Source organism: Brachionichthys hirsutus, chromosome 15, assembly GCF_040956055.1.
Source record: "Brachionichthys hirsutus isolate HB-005 chromosome 15, CSIRO-AGI_Bhir_v1, whole genome shotgun sequence".
Classification (NCBI taxonomy): domain Eukaryota; kingdom Metazoa; phylum Chordata; class Actinopteri; order Lophiiformes; family Brachionichthyidae; genus Brachionichthys; species Brachionichthys hirsutus.
The window spans coordinates 3,607,402-3,631,296 of record NC_090911.1 but is presented as its reverse complement, the minus strand read 5'-3'; the positions used below and the strand labels follow the sequence as shown (position 1 = coordinate 3,631,296).

At 46.4% G+C, this 23,895-nt stretch overlaps 4 protein-coding genes across 4 annotated transcripts; 1 reads left to right on the top strand and 3 right to left on the bottom strand.

Moving 5' to 3' along the window:
- Positions 1 to 479: 479 nt before the first annotated feature.
- LOC137904631 (ETS domain-containing transcription factor ERF-like) lies at positions 480 to 2,820 on the bottom strand. Its single transcript, XM_068748830.1, has 3 exons — positions 2,721 to 2,820; positions 996 to 1,227; positions 480 to 675 (listed from the first exon to the last, which is right to left on the bottom strand). The coding sequence occupies exons 1-3, from the start codon at positions 2,818 to 2,820 to the stop codon at positions 480 to 482; spliced, it is 528 nt and encodes a 175-aa protein (XP_068604931.1).
- A 7,443-nt stretch (positions 2,821 to 10,263) lies between these two features.
- pip4p1a (phosphatidylinositol-4,5-bisphosphate 4-phosphatase 1a) lies at positions 10,264 to 20,930 on the bottom strand. The gene is made up of 7 exons (XM_068749181.1): positions 20,813 to 20,930; positions 19,588 to 19,781; positions 16,740 to 16,846; positions 15,181 to 15,286; positions 12,865 to 12,917; positions 12,321 to 12,411; positions 10,264 to 10,407 (listed from the first exon to the last, which is right to left on the bottom strand). The coding sequence occupies exons 1-7, from the start codon at positions 20,928 to 20,930 to the stop codon at positions 10,264 to 10,266; spliced, it is 813 nt and encodes a 270-aa protein (XP_068605282.1).
- A 185-nt stretch (positions 20,931 to 21,115) lies between these two features.
- dnaaf6 (dynein axonemal assembly factor 6) lies at positions 21,116 to 23,089 on the bottom strand. The gene is made up of 6 exons (XM_068749242.1): positions 23,017 to 23,089; positions 22,379 to 22,445; positions 22,153 to 22,255; positions 21,963 to 22,059; positions 21,535 to 21,620; positions 21,116 to 21,398 (listed from the first exon to the last, which is right to left on the bottom strand). Exons 2-6 carry the CDS (start codon positions 22,437 to 22,439, stop codon positions 21,281 to 21,283), a joined length of 465 nt encoding a protein of 154 aa, XP_068605343.1. The 5' UTR covers positions 22,440 to 22,445; positions 23,017 to 23,089; the 3' UTR covers positions 21,116 to 21,280.
- On the top strand, positions 23,052 to 23,765 carry LOC137905016 (MICOS complex subunit MIC26-like). The gene has a single exon (XM_068749241.1). The coding sequence runs from the start codon at positions 23,082 to 23,084 to the stop codon at positions 23,661 to 23,663; it is 582 nt and encodes a 193-aa protein (XP_068605342.1). The 5' UTR covers positions 23,052 to 23,081; the 3' UTR covers positions 23,664 to 23,765.
- The last annotated feature ends 130 nt before the right edge of the window (positions 23,766 to 23,895 follow it).

Below are 23,895 nucleotides of genomic sequence, written 5' to 3'. Positions count from 1 at the left end.
CAGCAGGGAGGAGAGGAACGGGAAGCTGGATGGAGGGACGGGATGGGAAAAGGTTTAAGTATCATGCAGTCGATGCAGAAGTTGAAGAGCACCAGATGAATGTTGGCCTGCAGGAGGATGTGGATGAGGAAGGTGTTCTTATTGACATTTGACAAACTGGTGAACCTAAATAGCACTTTTGCTGACTAATCCTAGTTCAGAGCGAATGAATCACATCATTAAAGTGTGTGGGGCGCTTTTTAACACAACAGCAGGAAAACGGAGCCCTTGGATTTCCCTCTGCATTAAAGGATCCATCAGCCTCACATTCTAAAATGAAGAGTTCTCTTACAGACTCATAGTCATTCGTATATTAAATGACAAAGTGGATTTAATCAGTTATATTAAGATGACATTAAAATAGTTTTTACTTGAACTGTCTGTGGAACAAAAGCCTTTTAAAAGACTTAACTCTGGAAAACGGAGCAAATAGTAACTTATCACGTGAAGTAACTGCTCAGTCCTTTCATGCAGAGGCCTGTGTTGCACTCAGCGAGGGGGGGACGGACGGTGACCTGGTGGCCGGGCGGGGCTGGGCGTCCCGGGTAGTTGACCAGGATCAGCTTGCTGAAGTTGAACTTGTAGGTGAATCTCTTCCCTTTGGTCTTGTGCAGGATGCGTTTGTTGTAGTAGTACCTGGAAGCGAGAGGTTTTCTGAGTGAGACTACGCGCTGGTTGTGTTGGGTTTCTCCTGAATGTGTGTGTGTGTCCGTGCCAAGCAGGGATGTGTGTGGCACACACTCGCGTACCTGCAGGGCACTTCAGATAAAACGGAAAGCTTTGCCCTTCTGGGCATTTTAGATTTCAGATTTTCACAGGACAACAAGCAGGACATTTTATTTACAGCATCAGCCAGAGGGAGATGCTACACAGAAAAGAAGGATTACACACGCGTGTGTCCGTGTGTGTGTGTGTGTGTGTGTGTGTGCATAAGCTGGATCAACATTCTGCATCACCTGAGCGCCCGGCTGAGCTTGTCGTAGTTCATGTGTGGTTTTCCCTTCCTCTCCCCCCACAGCCTGGCCAGCCCCTCCGGGTCTCGGATGACGAACTCGCCCCACTCCCGTCCCCAGCCGATGGCCCCACCATCGTCCCGCCCCAACAGTTCCAGCAAGAAGTGCCACAGCTGGACCTGCCTGGACCCAGGAGACCAGGTGGGTTTGTAGGCCCAGTCAGGGAACAGCAGCGCTGGAGAGATAAGAAGAAGCAAAGTCCTGAAGGAACCTGAAGCGGTGCAGTTCTGATCGGTTCCACACAGATCCTCTCACTCATTTCCTTGTTTGTTCTGTACTTCACAAAACACTCACGAAGCTGATTCTGTTTCTCATGTCTGTTCAGATGATAAATCTAAGCAGGATCAGTCTTTCTGCACTGAGGTGGTCCGAGAGTGGAAGCAGTGGTTTCCGACCCAGAACCGCTGCTTCTGATCGGTTCTCCCAGTTAACAGTCTTTATGCTTACCCATCCAATCCGTCCTTTTCTTCCTGTACAGGCCGAGGAACATCAAGCCTGTCATCTTCAGCAAAGTGAACAAACGTGGTTCCCAAAGTGTAAATCTACTCCTGGAGGCCTCTGGGAACATTCCATGCCACGCTGGTTCTATACACTACGTCCCTCCCTCTGTCTGATATGAATCTAATACGACACAGACAGGCCACAGGGTTCCAAGAAATCATGACTCAACAGTGGATCTGATTGCCCCGAGTCTCTATTGATCGTTTGTCCATTTGTTCCTCAATTGTCTTTGTACAACAGTGTGGCACAAATAACAATTTAGAGTTGAGAAAACATGAGAAAATGAGGCATTTCATCACATAACATTAGTAATTAAGATGCTTTTTTTTGATGATAAAGATAAATCATGTGAAACATTCTAATTTCCCCTTCCATTAAGTTTTCATGGGATCATGAGGGCTCGTCTTCCCGCGAGCACAAACATTATGAGGAAACTATTTCAGGCTCATTACGTCAAGTTTAGTCGGGATGAATTATTAAAAACATTTGTCACAACAGAACAGATTAATTCATGAGCCTCATGTGCAGCGTCTTTTTCTTTTAAATGAAATTCAGACGGATCATCGTGAAGTAATCCCCCCGAAAGCTGCGTAGCCCAACAGATTGTCGGGTGGACAAAAAATATCGTTCACTAATATTTACATACATTCTTTATAAACTTATATATACTTATCCTTCAATATATTTTTTTAAACTAAAATGTCAAATGTCTGTTGAGAATGAAGGCATCACTTATAAAGTGCCTTTCCTTATATTTCATGAATAAATTAATTTTTGCAATGATCAGCAGATTTATGAAAATAATAATCACTCGCAGACCTTTTCCTTGCAAGCGCTTAAAACAACTTTTATTAAGGATCATTTTTTGAAAAACAAATTACTTGTACATGTCTTCTACTCTCCTCTGTAATTTAAGTAAAGAAAAAAGATCATTAATAATCAATAGGGTGCTAAAAGTGTCCGAATAGTGAAACTTACCATGGAAGCTGATTGCTCTGGGTGGAGTTATTTTATTTGTTACTACTGTCAGAAAGACGCTGCAAAGAATGAATTATATTCCTTAATAAAGGTGACGGAGGGGACACACCTGTAATAACGCGCCTGTAATAACACACCTGTAATAACACACCTGTAATAATGACAGGTGCAGAGAAACCCCTCACTTACTTGTGCTCCAGTAAGGCAATGAGAAGCATCCTGCTGCAGAGCTACAGCTGCACTGCATCTGAAACGCCCCACAATAAAACATCTTCATCATCATCTTCATCACCGTCACTACCGCAGAGGTGAAAAACAGCTGTTTTCTATTAAGCATGATCTTTGATGTGTTGTCACGGACTTTTCTTTATTAAATCATCTAAACACGGATCCGTTTGATCCGGACTGCAGATTACAGGAGGCTTCAGATCTCTAACGGCTAACTTCCCAATTATAAGTTATTGGAAACACTCCAATTCCATCAATTGGCAGCAAAAGACGGCAGCATCTTCCCAGGAATGCTGAAAACGCTTCTTTAGGAGATGCGCTTCAGCAGGAAGGATTCCCTCTGCTGCGCCATGCCTCCTCTAAGCCCCCTTCCACTGTGGTGTCCTTTATCTCGCAGCGCTACACTCTCAAACAGGATCATTACCAAGCAAACCCTAACCCAGAGCACAAAGGAATCAAAACATGACAAAGCAATAAAAAGATGGATTTGTGTTCCTTTGGTTGAGATTCATTTGAGCATTTGTTCTATTGGATGAGGACTTTGTCCTAAACTAAAGCCACATTAATCCAACGATGCCGGACTGACCGCTACGATCAGAACGACGAGGCAGGATTCGACGTGCCAGGCAGAGAAGGCATGTAAAGGAGGTTAATTAATTTAAATAATCATTACGAGACCTCTCCTTTGCAAACATCTCATTGTCTAGGAGAGAGCTAATTAAAGACTTCTGTGTGAGTGTGATAAAAACTCGATTGGTCCTGTTACCTTGATTGGAGCTGGAGTGGAAGGAGCTTCGTCAGATGAATGACAATGATGATGATGACGATGATAACGAAGCCACAGCCAACTTCAAGTCTGGGAGGACTGAAGGATGGATGGGCTGAACCCTGTGTCTCATGTAACCCCAACCACACGCGCGCGCACACACACACACACACACACACACTTACAACTCCCACTTCTTTCTTCGGTCCCACAGCTGATCATCTTGTTGATTCGACTAATCAATTAATGCATTCATTCTTTCCATGGATAAAATAAAAAAATAGTTTGATATTTTTGGTGTATTTAACAGTTTATCATTTATTGACCTTTAACTCCTGGTCATAGTTCTCCTTATTCTAAATGTTTATTTCCTTGAACTAAAGGAATCCACGGGGGGGGGGGGGGGGGGGGGGTGCTATTAATATGATGATATGATTGAACGGACTAAAGGTGAATCAAGGTTTCATTCACCTTCATCACTCCGTGTTGAAGGCAATCCTGGAGCCACATCTAACTGCTACGACTGCTTTTCACTCCGACCTCAGCCAAGGGCAGCCGGCGGTCCGATGCTCAGGAGCCCCAGGAGGTGGAGCAGGTGGAGGGAGCGGCGGGTCGTACCTCCGGTTCCCCCGGCCCGACTCGCTGAACACATTACAGCACTGAAAATGAGCAAAACAAATCAATCAAGACCATTTATTTACTCAGATTAAAAGATTAAAAACGCCCAAAACAATTTCCAAGAGCTCTTAATGGTCTATGAAATCTTCTTTTGTCAGGAGATGTTTTTACGCTGCGGGGAGGGACCCTGCAAAACGGGCATTGAACGAAACATGGAACTAAAAAGAAGGAATGAGTGTGTCTGTGTGAATATCAGGATCTCACTGACTTCAGGAACACTGGGAACTAGTTTATAACTGTGTTATAAGCTAGGCAATGGTTATACATGTAGCTCTGCAAACACACACACACACACACACACACACACACACTGATGTGATAGCTGACACCGGAGGCTTTTAATTCCAGTGTAAATACAAATACCCTTCCAGACAGCTATCAATTATGCATGCCACTAAATGAGTTGGATGTTGTGCTTTTAGCTGCCCAGGGACCCCGGGTCACATGGAACAAACTTGAAACTAAACACACACACACACACACACACACACACACACACACACACACACACACACAGGACATGACTCCAAGCCTCAAACAGCCAGCAGAGCAGCAAAAATGTGTTTAATCTCAGCCACCAAAGCTCAAATTGGTCCTTTCCAAGAAACAGCAAAAAGAGGATGCACACAACACAAGTCGCCGCTGCAGCTCAGTGATTGGCTCAGACGTATCTCAGTGCACACACACCCATTACAAAGGAAGAGGTCTCACAGCGACTAGAGAGGCTGACAGCTTGGACATTGAGCCTTCGGACCGATGGAGCCGCCCAGGAAGCATCCAGATCCGGATCCAGACAGCAAAGGGAGAAATTAAACAAACGAGCGGCGGCCGCAGTCGTCGGGGGGGGGGGGGGGGGGTTACTGTAAAGATGTAATAGAAACACACAACGCTCTCCTCAGTCTTATTTACCCTGCAGTGCTTTTGTGCTAGATATTAGCCTAGCTTATCACCAAGAGAAGCTGCAGAGGAAATAGCCCCCCCCCCTCACACACACACATAAAAGACATTCGACATTCCCTCAGGGACAGTTTCAGTAGCAGCGCGCAAGAAAGCACTCAGAGACAGCAGGAATTTGCCTTCCATCCTCTCCGCTAGCAAGCAGCATTATCTCCTCTATAATGAGCTGTGTGTGTGGATAGAGGATGAGGAGGATGAGGAGTAGGAGGCAAGGCGGGGGGGGGGGTGTCTGGATTTGATCCCCCCACTAAAAGGACTGTTTGTTTTACAGCTGACGACCCTGGAGTTTAATCTGCTGCTTAGCTCTCTGCTCCGTCTCTTCTCTCCTTCGTCTCCCAGCATCCCCTCATCCTCCCTGCCTCCCTCCTTTCCTTCAATCTCTCTCTGTCTCACTCACTCAATCGTATCATCCTCTAACACTGACTTAACCCCCGCCCTTGCCACCACCTCTTCATCGTCCGCCACTCTCCCTCCGTCATCTTCTAATTCATCGTCTGTGATTGTTCACAATTTACATTCAACTGGAATCTTTCAGTGTTGTGTGTAAAATGAAGTGGTGTTACGTCTTACAGTACAGAGAGAGTGAGTGTGTGTGTGTGTGTGTGTGTGTGAGAGACAGCGACAGAGAGATGGGGGACAATAGAGAGAGTGTATGTTAAACAGGATGATAGTGTTGAAGGTCATGCTCAGGGACTTAAGGTCAAATCCTGTTAAAACTAAGACGGATCAAGATTTCAGTAAGACGCTGCCTTTTTTTTATTGCAGCAATATTTACTGACATTGTGCAAGAGGAGTCTTGTGTGTGTGTGTGTGCGTGTGCGTGCGTGCGTGTGTGTGTGTAAAAGCTTAAGACAGCTTTGTTTCATTCGGTGGAGCTCAGTTAAAACATGTAAGCAACAGAGGTAAAACATGGTGTGTCTCTGAGGCTTAATCCCTAATCCTGATTAAGAGAGATAAATAATGATCCGTTACATTTATTCCACTTTATCAGACAGTATTTTCTGAAGGAGCGTTTTTCCTTTTCCAATCTTTTCTGCATTGTATTCATGGTAGCAATAATCCAATCAAAGATAGTTATGGATCTGATTTACCTCACACGTAACATGAATGATAAGAACTAACGGCTGAAGTTAATAAAAGGAATGTAAATGGACCTGAATTCAGCTTTCTGAAGAACAAACACAATAAATAGTTAAATAGCTGAAGTGCATTGCTACAGCTCATCGAGGTGAGAATTGTTGTGATGTTTGGTCTGTGTGTTTCCGTGGCAACAATGACAGACTTGCTCTACCAGTTGAGTAATGGACAGGCCAGTGATGATACCTGGATGTTCAGATGAGCGACTCAAAACCGACGTATTCTTTTGGACCTGGATCGATGGACGTCCTGGGAAGGGAAAAAGGAAACGGTTGAGTCGAAAACAAGAAACGAGGGAGCGGTGAAGTCGAGGTTCATTCATTCATCACGGCGTTTCCGTTCTGCAGGTCACACATAAACAGACACTATGGACAATTCGGGGCCGCCAATTCACCTAAATTGCAGGTTTTTGGAGGCGGGAAGAACCCGGAGGACCCGGAGGACCTGGACCACGTAGACACGGGGAGAACATACAAACGCCACACAGATAGGACATATCAAACGTCCCCCCCCCCACGCTGCTGCACAGACTTGGTTTGCCCCTCAATAATGAATCTATCAATATCGAGCATGTTGCACAAATGAATTGAGTACAGTAATTTGCTTCCTTTAGCCCCCAGCCACTCATAAGCAGATCATGTGAATGTTTTTTCTTGATACATGAAATACATTTTCTGTTAAATACAGTTTAGAAATTCTTATTAAAAAGAGCATTTCCCCCAAAGATGGGTTAATCAAATGGCAATTAGCAAAGGTTTAATGGGCCTTAAAGTGTGGAAAAAAAGCATCTTCAAAATCTCAGTGCTATTCAATAAGCCTGAACATGGAGCATTGACTGCAATGGAGACTTCTGTTTTGATGAAGATGAACTACTAGATGGCAAAGAGGGAGCAAATGTGGCTGCAGCGACCTTCCCTAGAGAGGGAGAGCTGTAAAACGTCATGCATGAAGGAATAAGTCAATGAAATGAAAATGAAATGGACCTGAAGCTCTGAGTGGGAACGCGAGTCGCTGTGAGACGGAGGCTGCTCCGCTGTGTGGCTGAACGAGAGCAGGCTATAAAGAAGTCCCATTTCTAGCCAGGAGGAGATGGGACCATGCGTCTTCCTCCCGTCTCCATCCCTCCACCCTCTGGTCTCTCATCGTCCCTGCTTCGTGCTGCTCTCCAGGGGGCTGTGGTTTCTGAAAGGTTTCTCAATGTCCTTAATCCCTCCATCGCTTTGTGTCGAGGCAAAAATTATATCCGCACGAAACTCAAGAGGCCGTCTGGGGCTAAGATGTGTGAGAAAAAGACCACAAAAAAAAAAGGGGGGGGGGTTCTTTAAGAGCTTTGAAAAGAAACCATTAATTCTGCCCTTTTTTGCTTTTAAAAAATGGAATCATGTGGAATTAAAACTGGTTGAGAAAATAACTTTTATTTCTGGAATTACCTCAATTTAGAGACTGGATGACGAACGACTTTTACATCATCTCTAAATCTACCTCGACAGTCTCTGTGCGCATCTGAAAAGCATTGAAGGGAAAGGAGGGAAGCATTGGGCTTGTAAATAGATAGCATACATCCATGAGTGGAAGCCGGAGCACGTAACTCTGGGGGGGGGGGGGGGGGGGGGGGGGGGGCATACTGCAGACTGATGTATTCATCCAAACACGAGGCGCAGGTGAAAGACCACGAGCTCAACACAAAAACGGCTGACTGACAAAATATTGATGATGCAACAGTTTGACGTTCCAGATCTTAGTCAGGCTGGTTTACCTCTGGAAGTTGCATCACATTTTGAACATTAATATTTAACGTTACCTCTACTTTAGTCTGAGTGGATGCATCCAACCTGATGGACAAGACCCGAGTGAAATGACCTGATGTTCAATAAATACATCGTTTTGCACATCATGTCTTTATTTGTGTGTAAACAAACTCTGAGAAGAGCATCGGCCAGGTCGTCGATCAGTGGCATCAACATGATTGATTGATTTTGCGTTCATGGATAACACATGATCACCCTCTGTCTCAAACTCCCGGAGCAGAACGACGTTCTGATTTCAAAAAGGAAAAGGTAAGGTAGTCTCAATCCTTCCATTTTCTGACTTTAGGACATGAAGGCCACTTTTTGCTGCTTGTTGCGGCCAGTCAAGGTGACACCCCATCATCTTACTGTATGCTCTGGTTCTCACTGTGTGATATAAACGTCTCTATGGTGATGGGTTTGTAATGAAAGTGACCAGGCATCCAGAAGAAGTAGATCATCAACTCATTAAATATCTAACAGGTGAAGAGTTGCAAAAATAGTTTTAAAAACAATGAAAAGGTCTGCAGCCATCACAGCAGTAGTGTTACGCTCCGAGTGCAACATCATTTGCTTAGTCACTTCCATTTGTACACAAACAAATATATTTACAACAAAACAAGAACACAGTATTTATAACCAAAGAAAGTGGACCACATTCAGAACCACAGGCGGGTCAGGGTGGGAGTTAGAATGAGGGAATGTACAGTAAGGTGTAGCGTCACCTTTTCTGACTGACACACCTGAGGCCCGTGGAGCCAACCAATCAGAAAGGATCAAGGCCCGCCTTGTCATTTTGAGCGCTGATGCTTCAAACATCCAAAAGTCAAACGGCCCCGCCCATCCCAGATTCAGGTGAAACAATAAACGGGCTGAAATGAAGCCGATCTGATAGTTGGATGGAAACTGGCCCGGACCAGGAAGCATTCTCTCCTAACAGACTGATGTCGAACACAGCCTGGGTGGAAAAGCAGGTCCTCAACTTCAACAAGTGTCCCAGCATTGTGCCAGAAAAGGGGGTGGGGCCGGAGGAGGGGCTCTGTCCCACGCATCCCCACTGAAGGGGCTCGCTAGTGGGTACAGACGTAGCGATCGAGAGAGAGCCAGTGGCTTTCTGTTAGGGTTTGGATTGGAGAGAAAAGCGGAGAAAACGTAGGTCAGATGTGTGTCGTGGAATAAGTAGAATAGAAAAGCATCCGATAAAAAGATGTAGTGTTTCAGAGAGGAACGGCGCGGTCGGATGCCAGGCGGAAGGATGTCATCTGACTCGTCTGGCGCTTCTCTGGAGAAAGGACAAGAGGACGGAGACACTCCGTCTTTGAGAGGGGCTGACAAGAGGACGGAGACACTCCGTCTTTGAAGAGAGGGGCTGGGCTTCCTTTGACAAACTGGCGTCCGAGTGGCTAAAACCCAAAGAGCTTCTTGCTCTTATTGTGTGTGCTGGTATGCATTCATGTGGCCATATACGTGTGTGTGTGCGTGTGTGTGTGTGCGTGTGTGTTGAATCCATCACATCTCATTTTAAGGCTTTCAAGCTGCTTTGGATCAAAGTCAGTCCCGGGGGTTAATTCAGCATAAACATCGCTGCACTATCTTCATACGATGACAAATTCTCATTTTCAGACAGTTCAACTCCGACTTGATCTTTTGATTTGCAAAAGGAGGTTGATGCCCCCCCCCCCCACCCCCCAGCCAATCATCTTCCAGCACTGAATTGAGCTTCATCCTTGCTTTAACATCATTTTACGGTTAAAATAAACTAGAACGCCAAACATCCTGTGAAATAAGACGAGAAGGACGAGGACCCCCCCCCCCCTCCACCAATCCAGTCTCAGACCCAACTTGAAGCCTTGCTCATAGGCTCGACCGGAGGGCAGACCAAACACAATGTTAGAAAAGAGAAGGAAAGAAATGTTCTAATGCTAAAATGAATCCCGCACTGGCCATAAGATTAGAACAGCTAAACAGTACATTAGGCTATATGCATCTTCATCATCATCATCTTCATCATCACCAATAGATATTGATCAGCCATCCATTAGAAACACATTGGACTAAAAGGGAAGGGACAGGAGAATCTTTTACTTTCTGGAGTTGGATTTAAATAAATATTCTGCTTTTGGTGGTTTTATTCTGTAACGCCATCTTTCCTCCCGACTGGCGGATCAGGAAAAGAGCTCTATGTGAAGTTCTGGAGGGGCTGGCTGACCCTCATGCAGGCCCAGTAGAAAGCCCGGGCCAGGGTGATGAGGACCAGGAGCAGCAGCAGGGCCCATGAGGCGTAGATCCCCTGGTAGGTCTGGGCCTTCACCCACGTCCCAGCCTGAAGACACACAGGAAGGAGGTTGGGGGGGGGGACACACACACACATTCAACATTGCTCAAATGGCCTTCAAAAGGAAATGACAAGAATCTTTAGATGCTTATAACGAGCCGTCAGTGATTGTTGAAGATAAACGTCAGTGATTGCCGTCAGTGATTGTTGAAGATAAACAGAAGCTTGAAAATAAGTCATTTGGAAGATCAAAAATGACATTTTCATGCAAAGTGGACTAAAAAGTGACGCGCACTTCACCTGTCTGGAGCTATTTATTGCCCCCCCCCCCCGCTCAAGACCGGTGACGTCACACCGAGTAAAATGGTTTGAAGAGCACAGAGGAAATCGCTTCCCTCGCAAGTATGAAGTGTGCAGCGATGCAGAAGAAGCTTTAATGACGACGGTCAAAGTGACTTTGAGAGAGTATGGAAATATAAAATCCTGGTCCAAAGTCCCGACGGTGGAGCGGAGCTACTGGGGGAACAACCGGTGCTCGTGCTCCTCCACACATCAGGCAGGTTTAGAATTCACCTCCACATCTGTCTGGGCTTATGAATGTCGCTAAAAAAGGGACTCACGGAGACGTGCGGGATTTTGGTGAAATGAACGGCCATTCCAGGAAGAAACGCGAGCGAGCTTCATCGCAACACGCTGAAACGCTGGATGGCAGCAAAACCAAACGAGCCGCCATCAAATCAAGACGCTGCCGCAAAGACCAGCGTGGAGGAGACGCGTGGTAAACATCCTGAACCCGCCCAGGTGAGCGCCGAAGATTAGCGAGACCCCGAGAAGCCTCAGAGACCCTCCGCCCCGCACACAGCTGATGTCAGAGCGAAACCGACCTCCGTATAAACGCCATGAAGTTCTGAGGTGAAGGTGCAGTTTGACCAAACAAATCTTAATCAGGTCATCGCTGCGTTAAAGGAACTCCCCCAGGCTTCCCTGGCGTGTCGCTGGAAAGGCAGACGGACGGGTGACTGGGAAGCGTAAAGCCTCTGACCCCGGGGGGTCAGCGGGGTCCCGGCAGAAGAAGCCCCGGGCCTGTTCCATGAATGATGGGTAACGCTGTCCGGATTAAACCACCAGCAGACATCCAGATTAGACGTTCCTCCGTGCACCGGGAGGAATACAAATATCACCCCCCTTCTCCCGTTAAGACCGTGGCAACGCCCCGGCGCTCCGGAGCGCTGCGGCCGATGCGCTGACCAACCCACTCGACCCGCTCCACGTCCTGTGGCGAACGCTCCGCTTCCTTCCTCCCAGTCCGGAGACGAGGCCTGACCTACGATTTGCGTCGAGGTTGTTGCAAATAAAGTTTATTGACAGAATATATGGATTGAACTGTCGAAGCTTGTTGTGAAGGCAGCCTGATCCACCGTGACGTTGAATATTACCGTTCATTAAGTCGTTATCGGCGTATTCACTCGTCTGCACATTGCTTATTGCCTCACGCTGCTGAGCACACACACACACACACGCACATCCTGTTTACAGATGGCTGCCGCTTCATGCTCAACTTGCACCCTCTGCTGTTTAAGATGAAGAATGTCCCCCCCCCCCATGCGGCTCTATTCACTCAACACTGCACTGTTATCTTCTACTAAACGCCTTTAAACAATCGGGAGCTCGTTCCACTCAATATCTAAAGGTTTCGTATGCTTCTATTAACATACATTTTAAGAGTGAATAAGAGAAAGCAGCCGCTCAGAAGTTAATCTGAACTTTTCTATCCACGTTAAATAAAAGGCTGTATTGTGCTGCGTCTTAGTGACAGATGGAGCCCCCCCCCCTACATGAAACAGTCCAATCATGATAAAACAGAGTCAGACAGGAGGAGACGCATCTTTTAAATATTCTTCCCTACAACCCAGCGCTTGACAAACATGGATGGAAGCGTGCCGTCTCCTGGTTCCACTCACCATCAGCCCGGCAGTGGAGATGCTGAACAGCAAGCAGAGTAAAAAACACCACAAGCTCCGCCTCCGGGGATATCTCTGACCAATGGAGGAGCTGCAAGACCAGTAGAGGAGGAAGGGAGGAAGTCAACATTTGCTGAAGGCATTAAAGTACATCACAATGAGCCTTTGTTTTACGGCAGGGATTTCTAACGTCACAGTAGGATTTCTAATATTATAAGACGTTCCGTGAAGTATTTGACGACACGTGCTCCTCGGGATAAAAATCAGGAGCCGGCATGCACAACTTTAGGAGGCTGAAAATAAAGCAGCTGAAATTCAACCATTTCCCCCACGACCCAAACAGTCTTTGAAACAACAGGAATGAGTTTTGGCTACTTCAAAGAGCACAAAATCACTGCAGGACAAATAGTTGTAGTTTGTATACAGTACTTGGCGATACTTTTGTAGGTTTTTGCCAAGTTAAAGCATCGTGGAGATGCCAGAGGATGTAGAAGCAGAGTGACAGTGGGCTGATGTCACGGAGGAAGCGCTTCTCCCTACTTACACTTTCCTGCAGTGGGGGCACCTGGCCAGCGTCCTGTCGGTGAACTCTGTCCACTGGAATCAAACAGAACAAACAGGACAGGAGTGAGTTTCTGCTGGACCAACGTTCTGAATGATCAGTTAGCATCATAAACACAACAGAGTTACATCCACGAGGACGGCGCGCCATTGGAACGTACAACACCAGTAATAGTTAAACGTTGCTCGGTGATTTAAACATGTCAATTGTTGCATTTCTGACAAGGCTCATGATAAAAGCATCTACACAGACAAAAGACGCTGACTCAACAAAACCAGTAAGACAAGTAGGGAAACGGAAACGTTGTGCAAAGGTGTTAAAGGTGCAAAGTTTAATTCAACATGGCAGATTTCCTGGGGACTTCAAACTGCTTGGTTTCTCTGAACAATAATTGTGACTCGTATTCAACTCGTCAACGAACTCAAAGTGAGAAAAGCACCAACGGGGGTTGATGCCAAGGCTTCAGAGAAACCTTCTGCTTTCAGGTTGCAGACATTCCACCCAGAGTACAACCCGTTTGCAAACGCATTGTTTGTGATGCTCATTCTTCTTGCTCTGGAATAAACACTGCACGGAAAGCAGGGAACATTATCAGAAGATCTGAGATTGCTGCAAAGCCACCCAAGGCACAGATTTGCCTTTTCATTCTGCGCTCCGTACTTTAACAGGTGGAAAGGTCCGACTGAATACTAAACACCCTGAAGCATCGATCTCCCCTCGACTAATAACTCTTCTTCCTCCGGTCTCTAGCCAAATATTACCGCCACACCCGTTTAAAAGCAGTAAGTTCATACATTTAAAGCTTCCCCTTTAGTCTATATCAGCTGAGAGTTGATGGGGTCATCGATCTACAGCGTGCAACGCATCTCTCTGGCGCTGCAATCGCTTTCACAGACGCCTCACGGGCCGAACGAGACACAGCACCGCGCTGTGGCTGAGGGTCCACATCCGATACCGCACCCCGTCATAGACTCAACATCTGACACGGCATAAAGATGAGCTGCTGCCCAGAACGCCGGCCTGCAGTTCATCCTAACAGGCGACACAAGGTCGATGCAGAGTCCATTCCACCCAACATCCCAGCTGCAGGTTGACAACATTAGAGGGAGGGAGGGGTCGCTCCTTATGCTTGGTTGTGATTGGATCACGAGGAGGGATTTGGCCAGTAACTTAAATGGCTGAACTCGGTGTGCCTTGGAAGGCAGGCATCGAAGCAGCGTACAGAACGGCGCGATCTTTCTGCAGCGGTGGAAGAGATCCATGTCGCCTCAGCACAAACAGCGAAAACGGGACTAAACAAGATCGTTGGGCAGATGGAGGGAGCGCTCGGGGGACGTCGCCACCACCTGGAGATGTCCTGAGATTAAGGAGATCAACCGTCCATGAAGGGTGGCTCCCAGCTGGCATGCCGACTGCACCAATGTCTACCAGTTTCCCGTGACAGTAATGCTCATTTATTTCTCTACCATAAGCCGTCATCGACCTGCCTGAAAATATACGGCCTGCAGATTCTTTTAAAACACTTCTAAAAACTTATTTATATAGACTGGCTTTTAATTGATGGAGTCCTCTGTTTTAATTACTTTATTTATTTTATTTTATTTCATATTTATTTAACATTGTTTTATTATTTTATGGTTCTTGCTGGGTACCTCGTCTCATCAATGTCCCTTGACGCCACTGTCACTTTTAAAAATCTGTTTTGCACTGATTTGCTTATTATGTATTTTTTGTTTGTATGGTTCTTGTTTATTTATTTATTTTTGTCTGTAAAAGCACTTTGTGAATTTTGTTTCTAGAAAAGTGCTATAGAAATAAAGCATATTATTATTATCCACCACCGCCTCATGTTGCAGCATGATAATGCCTGGCCCCATGTCTTCATGTCCAAGGATCTGGACATGAAAACGTCCCAGTTCTTGTGCGTGGGACGCTCTGGATCCGGCGTCTACGACAGCGTCTTCCAATTCCTGCCAATATCCAGCGACCTCCACAGGCCGCCATCAACAACCCGATCAGCTCCATGCGAAGGAGATGTGCTGCACTGCGCGAGGCACATGGGGGTCACCCCAGACACTGACTGGGTTTCTGACCCCCCCACTCCAATAAAGCAAAGTTTACAGTTATTGTTTTTGATGTTATAATTCTTTGAGACGGTCAGAAAGGCCAATAACATGAATTCATTCTGAAAAAGTTCTTTTTGATCGTACGCGAAGTAATAAATGGAAATGTGACTTCATGATGAATGAATGAAATGCAGAGATCTGTTCTATTCGCAGGATGAAGACAGAGACATACCAGGAAGGTGTTGCTGCAGTGTCCACAGGAGACTCGGGCTCCGGCTGGCTGGGGATCAGGACTGGCTGGACCAGGATGAACCGGACCCAAGTTAATGATCCTCTTACTGGAAAGAGAAGAGCGTGGAAGATCACGCCGGAACACGACGACAGCTTTCTCTATTACCCATAAATAAAAGCTAATAATCCCTGCCTGATTCTCGGAGGCATCTCACTGTGAGATCGTCAGCAGCTTCCACTGAGATGTGGCTACTTTAGTCAGCATGAAGGTTTTGAGGAGAGCACTGGGCCGCTTCTCTGCCCCCTGCAGCCATTTACTGCAATTGGAGCAGCTTTACCACTGCTGTGAACGCCACAACACGAGAAGCGGTGATGACGGGCTCAGCAGTCCAGCAAGTCAGGCGAGAAAACCAAAGTTTGTTCTGATGCCAACGTTGAGACAAGAAAGAGAAGCTAAAGGTGAAGTCGGTTTAAAGTGCATTTAGTTAAACAAAAATATGAGACATTTGCCTTGAATATTTTTGTGGAATTCGTGATGAACGGAGAAATATTTGAACACACAACCCTCAAGTGGCTGCCAGACGCGTCTTCCTTTCACTGCGGCTGACAGGTGCATTGTGTTTTACCCATATTTATGACAAGAGATTTCGGGATGTCTTAAAATTATACACATTTACATAACGGGAGACAATGATTTAGCCTCAAATCACAATAGAGATGCTGCAGGCACAAACAAGGAGCCTCGTGCGTCTCGGCATTAGGATGCAGCAGCCTGCTCAGATGAGCTGCTGCAGCTCAACATTCCCAGCGACTGACATCAGCCTTGTGTTCGTGGTTAGCTTCTTTGCTAAACATTAGCATGTGGTCACCCTGCAGAAAGTCTTTGTTGAGTTCATCTCCAGACTGAAGGCATTCTAACTTTCCCTTCAGGCCCCGAGGCTTCACAGTATGTCCGGATGTAATTACAAGAGTAGGATTTTGCATTGCTGACATTTAAACGCGTTTCATACTTTGTAATGTAAACTTGTAAAAGACACGTTTAAATGTCCCAGATTGACTGATGTCCTGCCTCCCCCCTTCATGGCCTGCCTAGATCGCTCCTCTCTGGAGCCAGGGAGGGGTTCTAACCCTGGCCTATCTGCCCCCACCGTGTTTAGTCAATGCCGTGGAACCGGTTTTGATCGTCTTTGTCAGCGGAACAACCCTCCTCCATAACCCCCACCCTCGTTGGAATGCTACAAGTGTACTTATTTGCATGTAATCTGTAATCAACTAAATGATGAATTCCAGAACCAGCTGTTGTGAAAACAGAATCAGCATGATATAAATCCTAAACTCATGTGCAACTTTATGAAAGTCTAACCTACGCTGCGTTAGGCGCCGGATATTACCCATTAACCCGTCAATGTGGATAATATGCTGCAATGCAACACGCATTCCAATCACTTTATCCGACTCAGCATGTGAACGGCGCTGCTGCTCCTGCTGCTCCTTTCCTCCGCTTCACGTGCTTCTCACACACACACACACACACGTACACACACGGAAACAAGCTCTTACCAATATGGCCGGGGACAGGCGATCCTCTGGGACGTGACTTTGCAGATGAGCAGACAGTTGCAGGGGCAGCGAACGTACTTCTTCCCTGCGGGGGCGTTCTTAATAGGCTGCAGAGGGAGACACGCCGAACAAACGCAAGACGGCATCAGAATTAGAAAGGATGAGGAAACCATTTAATCCTGATCAAGTACTGTGTGGGGAAGCAGCCGCCCAGCAGGCAAAGCTTCAATCATCCATCATGAGTGTCCCAACGCTGGGACAATAACACAACCGACATTTTGGCATCATTTTGTAATATTTCATGAATAATTTAGATGGTTTACAATTGAAAACAGATATTGGAAAGGGAATGGGCAACCAGGTCTGTGTACTTGCAATATGACACTACTCTTAGCTTCAGTACTGGCATGTGTACAAAGAAGGACTGGGAATTTTAGGGCTGCAGAAGTCCTGAAGATTCCTACTTTTAAAACGCTTCCTACCTTTTGGAACTTAGTCGTCCAACAGATGAAGACGAGAGACCAAAACAGAAACATTTTCCGAACTTTACAAAAAACTTGAATTTTTCTTTTTGATTTAAACATTCCTTTAATGATTTGTATTATATTTTGTTATAACTTTATCTATTGATAATTTGACCACACTGAACAAAGATCTTTCTCTAGTGTTCATGGCTTTTCCCTGTTGTAGTATAAGAGATGGAATTGGTAGTTTCAAAACCATCTTCCCCAATTATGGCTTGATTTATGACCCCCTCATCCAATTCTATTCTTATACAAGTATTTAAATGAACAGAAATGCGTTGTAGCTGCAGCCCACTTTGCATCATGTGTCGGTTGTCATGGCGTGCATGAGCTCACACAGCGAATGGAAACTCGAGTGTGTGTTTACAACCCTGCAAACCGCACACCTTCCTCAGGGCTCAAAACAAGATCCTGCCATCAGTCCCGCTGCATCATTTAACTCGGCCTAACCAGATCAGATGGAGCCCCGCGAGTTTCCAACTCAGTTATCAATTTTGCAGCTGGGGGACACATGTTTGTATCTGCCATATAAGGGGGGGGGGGGGACTAATACTACTAATACTGAGAGGAGCAGCCTGCAGCTGAATTATATCGTCTTGCACTGACAGCTGTTTCTGTTTGTTGGCCCATTTTAGAACAATCCGTTAATCTAAACCAGGGGTTCCACAACGGGGGTGCGGAACCTTGGACTCTGTTTAATGGTGAATCATTCAAATGTATTGCTTTTGCTAATACATTTAAAGACTTAGCTTGAATAAATTAAATACATCTGGCACACATACTTTCATGCTAAATTCTTCTGCTTCCACCAGATGTTGTAGTATGGAAGCATTCAGGAGCCAAAGCTGCTCTAAATTCGACACATCCATCCACCAATGGGTTTCCAACCAGGGATGTGAACGCCGTCATTTCCTTAAAATTATCCAAAGGTGTATTTATCCCATCAGGAGCAAGAAATGTGTGAAATAAATCATCCAACAAGAAAAGCACAGACCTCCGCCAAGCACCTCAGTCTCCCTATGTTGTGATTTACACCAAAAAGAACGGCCCTACATTTATTTAGCTATAGTTTTAGATTCCTTAACCGTAAAAACAAACCTTTAACTCATTCGCGTTGTTATCGTTATTAGTTTAGAAGTTATTCACTAAAAGCAACACTTTCAGTAACGGCGGATTCTTCTGGATCGAGATCCAGAGCTTTAGAAGAGACAGCAAATCTGTTTGTCCACAGCGTCCTGCCGAAGGCAGAAGAATCAGAACCTCCTTTTTGGTGGTTTAGAACATCTCTCATAATTACCCTCGCCGAAGGGGAGCCGAGGGTATTGTAATTGGGTCCATTTGTCTGTTTGTCTGTCTGTCTGCGTGCATAACTCAAAAACTAGTAACCCAATCGAGGTTCTGTCCGTGGCTCGGTCCTCCCCAAAAATGGAGTTGATCAGGATCTGGATCCAGATTCTAGAATTTTTTTAAAGGATTCTTTAACATTGCGAGATAGGGCATTTTTTGACATTTTTCTTAATTTCTTCAAAACACATGGTGGTATGGATCTGAAAACAATCACACATAAGTACTCCTTAAAGGTCTATGACCATGACCAATTTCGGCCAGATCCGGATCACAATCCGGATCTGAGAGCTAATTTTCATTCTACAATCTGCATTTTTCAGGAGTCCATCCTGACCTCAATTTTGGAGCTAGAGACTTCAGATTTGGTGTGCACACTCATAGTTCATTCTAGTTTCATATACGTTACAGTTGTAGTTGTATCTTGTCCCGTTCCGGAGAAGCAAGCTAGAGCAGGTTTGGCCCCTCTGATCCGGAAGCCCTGTTTACTGTCTCACAAGATCCAATAGTCTATTGGAGGCGAGGGTCTGCAATCTCTGATTGTCTTTTTCTAGTTACAGAAAGAAATGGAACGGCAGCAAACGTGTCATATGAACGTCGGCATCTCAATTACAGTACGAAACCTGCCAAACCGAGTATCGTTCAATGTTACGCAACCTGATTTTACCAACGACTCTACAACAAAGTTAAAGACATGCTGCCTTGTATTTGACATACAAGACAGAGACTGGACTCCACAATGTAACAAAGACTAAAAGACCACTCGACGACAACGAGGTCTTCTTCGAGACCGATACTGATTAGTTATTACACAATAATCCAGAATCTCTGTGTCGAATAAAGCCGACTGGATCTGTAGGAAAGGATCGAAGACGTTCCAGCTCTCTTCAGTTCTGGACGGAACGTCTTCAATCTGTCCCTCCGAGTCCTGCTGACTTGATTCATCGCAGCGCTCGGTCTTCGTGGGCTGAGAATCCTACCGTTGCTTCATTGCAAACCCCACACTTCACCACATGCTGGTGGATCTTCCCCTCCACAGAGATCAGGCTTTGGCACACCCGGCAGCTAATAACTGGGGCACTGCCACTCTCTGGGGAGGTGAGGGGAGAGTAGGGTGGCGGGTCCTCCCCCAAGAGGACCGACGGCTGCGAAGGGCTTGGGAAAGGAGGGAAACCTGCACAGGGAGACAGAGACATAGAAGGATGAACTCCAGACAAGCACCGAGAGCAACGGATTGTTGAATAATGAACTGAAAGTGGGGCTGAATTCCAACGACAAGTCCCCTCTTATAGTGGGATTAACTATATAATAAGATTTTGGAGCTTGAGAAGACAAACATTCTTGGAATGTGGTTTGTGACAAATAAGAGTCGAACTATTTTCGAGCGATGCAGATGATGAATGGATGAATAAATGATTATTCAGACGCAGCAGGAGATGTGCTACATTTCAGGAGGCAGGGTGTGGGAGAACCCCCCCCCCCCCCCCGGTCCTCCACCCACCAGGCAGCAGCCTCCACCGGGCAGCCTCCAGCTTCAGCAGCTGCCAATCCAATCAGGTGTCCTCGGATGCTAGCTAGCTGGCTAAACGGTATCGTCGCCTTGCCTACGCCATTCAGCTCCAGAATACCTGCACTGTTCAGTTGAGTGTGACTAAACGTAAATTAAATATAAAGTGAGGCCATTGTTGGGCTTTAAGGGGGAGGGGGGGGGTGAGCCGGTGCTCAGCGCAGCTAGCTTAGCTGCCAGCAACCGAACCCGAGTGATGCTACGCTAGCAAGTGAGCATGTCTCCGATTCCCCCCTCCGGTGTTAGCTTACGTCACAGCGGGAAGATAACACATTAAATCTGATGAAACTGCGCAGAAGGCAACGTCCATGAAACTGACATTACACCGAACGCAGTGACAGCTGTGCTAGCAGGCTAACTAGGCTGCAGTCAGAGAGGATGAGGCTAAGCTAACCAGGATTCAGTCAGAGGGGCTAACGCTAAGCTAACCAGGATGCAGTCAGAGGGGCTAAGGCTAAGCTAACGAGGATGCAGTCAGAGAGGCTAAGGCTACGCTAACCAGGATTCAGTCAGAGGGGCCAACGCTAAGCTAACCAGGATTCAGTCAGAGGGGCCAACGCTAAGCTAACCAGGTTGCAGTCAGAGGGGCTAACGCTAAGCTAACCGAGGCTGCAGGACGGAGCACCGCGGATACTTACTCTGAGGTTTGTTCGGTACGCCATACGGGGCCGCACCGGGAGACATCCCGCCGGCCCCGCTGCCAAGAGCCCCATCTCCCAAATCTGCCAGTAACGGGGACCGCTCACCGTCCGCCATACCGAGAGCAAGCCGTGAGGGGGAAGCGTGAAGGCAGACCAACACGACGCTGGATTGTTGTGTCGGAAACGCAGGCTGTCACGTGATCGCGCCACCGCCGCCGCTGCTGCTGCGGTAACGCCGGGGCTCGGAGGTGCGGCACCGGGCGCTGCTGATCAATAAAGCAAACGGCACCGACGTCCCACCAACATGCATCTTTTATTCCATCACATAACAGGTAACATATTCTATGTGAGATTATCTCTGGCACCAGGTCCAGTTGAACTTTTCTCATGTATATCCGAACAGGAACAAAGTCTTCTTGCATTTTATTTTAATGCGTGTGAAATGTAATTCGTTCTTATGGCTTGTTAATAAACTCTTTGTGATTTCTTCACAAGCTGCACCTGCAGTTCACCCATCTCACCGAAGAGCTGAGCCTTTCCCCTGCGGACGTCGACCGGATGTGGGAGATGAAGGCCCAGTTTACTGAACAGAGAGGAGAAGACAGGTTACAGAGACGCTCTGACTTAAATGACTCGGACTGTGATGCAAGCCTTTTATAAATAAAGGAAATCTGAGGATATGCCGAATGAAATGACATCATTTTCAAAGCATCCCTTACTATTTTGGTGTCCGTAACTCAAGGAAATCTTCTTTTACATCAAGCGCCACATCTGTTGCGTTAGTTTCTGGCAGTTTGATTTTTACCTGCGAGTGAGCAAAAGCCAGAGTACATTTTCTCTCTCCTGTTCAAAAAGGATACAAATGCTTGTCTTGTTTTACTCAAGCCTTTTCGTTTGAAATATAAGGTTTGATAAATATGAAACTTGCATCCCTAGATTCTGTCCTTGCAAGGTGATCATAAGCTCATTTTTAAATGTTCACCATTTAACCCCGATTCGATATTTTAAACAATTACAGAGCTTCTGCCTTGCAAGTTAATCATTCTTGATATTTACATATTTTTGATATTCATGTCGTTTCCTGTCCATGATCACATTTGATCATTTAGTTTGTCCTTGTCCAAACACACGTTGGGTGATGACTGACCAGCAAGGCTTCACAGCACATGGAGGATTGGTTCTTTCCACTCAATCCCAAGAACAGATCCTCCGTCCCCACACTCTGCTGCTGGATTATTTCATACCTAAACACAAACGTGTTTAGGTAAGTGAGTATCTGTGAGGTCAGTGGAGTTTATGAGCGAGGGTGTTCGACCCTATAGGCCCCGTAATCTCACTCAGGCTGCGGTCGCATGTCAGCAACGTCATCATAGTGGGCGCCACCAGCCACTTCTTCCACACTCCAGATATCTTTGTTGTTCTTCACGTAGGCAGTTGACCCTTAATAAAGAATAACAGATAGACACTCACTCACACACACACGCGCGCACACACACACACACACACACACACACACACACACACACACACACACACACACGTAATATGGCAGTGAGGAGTTACCTTCTTCATCTTGTTTGGATGGGGGTCCAATGTTTCCAGGGTTGAGCTGTACATTAGGCATCACATTCTGTTGGGATTAAATTGTGTTATATAATATTGTGATATGGCATAATTTAAATTAACATATTTTATAAATTTTAATAATTCTAAATAGACTCGTAAACTGAATGTTTTGGCCTTTAAGAAAAGAAGAATGTGACATAATCTGAGTAAACTAAATGAGTCGGTGCATCTTACTTTATATTCGCCGTCATCGCGCTGGGTCGACATTAAAGCTTCCAGAGCACATACGATCTCAGCAGACGAGAGTTGAACATGCTCCATAACGAGTTAATACGTTTAAAGTTTATCCACGGAGAGCATTAAAGTAAGATCCCGCCGCTTCCATGCGAGTTTTGTGAATCAATAAAAACGCAGCTAATGCTCATCGAAGGGACGGACTGTCGCTGACGCGTTCCGTTTCCATGGAAACCAAACGAAACCCAGAAGTTACGGACTTAATAAACAAAAATAGTCGACTAATGAATGGAATTCAAAACAATCGAAGCGTGATATGCGCGATTAGATTTTTCTGCATTATGTATTTGTACATCAAAACCTTTTTAAAGGACGCGTATTAAGAACGTTCTGAAAGTCACCTGAGGGGGCGTGATTATTCTTTCGCGTTATCGTCTTGTCCCTCCTCAGACACCGTAGGGAATGAATGTTCACTCCACACAGATATCATGTTGAAGGTGACATGGAGTGTCACGCTGGGGATCACCGTCCGTGCTGCGGTCAGAGGGGAGGGGAGGGGAACGAGGACGTGACCCCGTCGCACCTGGACGTGATCCCGACGCACCTGGACCACCTGTCGCTGTACTCGGCTCCTCCTCAGCAGAAGCCTTGCGTGGAACCCGAAGCGGGACACCTGGAGGAGAGCGTCGCCTCCCTCAGGGAGATGGCGAAGCCGTACACGGATTCCTGTCAGGTCACCTACAACAAGGTTAAACCCAAAGTTCAGGGGTTCGTCCAGGTCGGGAACGACACCTACGCCTACCTGAAGAACCCCCCGGAGGGTTTCTACCCCCGTGCGGGAGTGATCGGCTTCGCCGGGCTCCTGGGGCTCCTCCTCGGCAGGGGCTCCAGGATCAGACGGCTCGTCTACCCAGCGGGCCTGGTGACCCTGAGCGGCTCCGTCTACTACCCGGAGCAGGCGGTGAGCATCGCCAGGTCCACCGGAGAGTGCGTGTACGAGCGCGCGGTGCAGACCTCCGCCGCCCTGGAGAAGATGACGAAAGCGTGACGCAGAAAAACGGACACCGAGGCCGCAGCGCAGCTTTCCCTGATCGATAAGCGTATTTTATAGACCACACATTACTGTATGTGAGAAATGCATTAATAAATTGACTGAATACAATTTGCCGGAGCTCCAAGTCATTTGAATAAATCAGAATATTGTGTCTAACAATAACGATCGGTGGCTCAAATAGGGTAAAGCGAACCTATTGTATTATTTATAGGTACGGCATTACTAA

Excerpts from the sequence above, each read along its gene's own strand:
- LOC137904631 (XM_068748830.1), bottom strand. The coding sequence starts at position 2,820 with ATGAAGATGATGATGAAGATGTTTTATTGTGGGGCGTTTCAGATGCAG. Across the intron at positions 1,228-2,720 it reads ATTGCCTTACTGGAGCACAA|CGCTGCTGTTCCCTGACTGG; the intron begins GTAAGTGAGGGG and ends TTATCTCTCCAG. Across the intron at positions 676-995 it reads AAGCTCAGCCGGGCGCTCAG|GTACTACTACAACAAACGCA; the intron begins GTGATGCAGAAT and ends TCTCGCTTCCAG.
- pip4p1a (XM_068749181.1), bottom strand. The coding sequence starts at position 20,930 with ATGGCGGACGGTGAGCGGTCCCCGTTACTGGCAGATTTGGGAGATGGG. Across the intron at positions 12,412-12,864 it reads TGCCCCCACTGCAGGAAAGT|CTCCTCCATTGGTCAGAGAT; the intron begins GTAAGTAGGGAG and ends CTGGTCTTGCAG. Across the intron at positions 10,408-12,320 it reads TCTCCACTGCCGGGCTGATG|GCTGGGACGTGGGTGAAGGC; the intron begins GTGAGTGGAACC and ends GTGTGTCTTCAG.
- dnaaf6 (XM_068749242.1), bottom strand. The coding sequence starts at position 22,439 with ATGCCTAATGTACAGCTCAACCCTGGAAACATTGGACCCCCATCCAAA. Across the intron at positions 22,256-22,378 it reads ATCCAAACAAGATGAAGAAG|GGTCAACTGCCTACGTGAAG; the intron begins GTAACTCCTCAC and ends TTCTTTATTAAG. Across the intron at positions 22,060-22,152 it reads GACATGCGACCGCAGCCTGA|GTATGAAATAATCCAGCAGC; the intron begins GTGAGATTACGG and ends GTTTGTGTTTAG.
- LOC137905016 (XM_068749241.1), top strand. The coding sequence starts at position 23,082 with ATGTTCACTCCACACAGATATCATGTTGAAGGTGACATGGAGTGTCAC.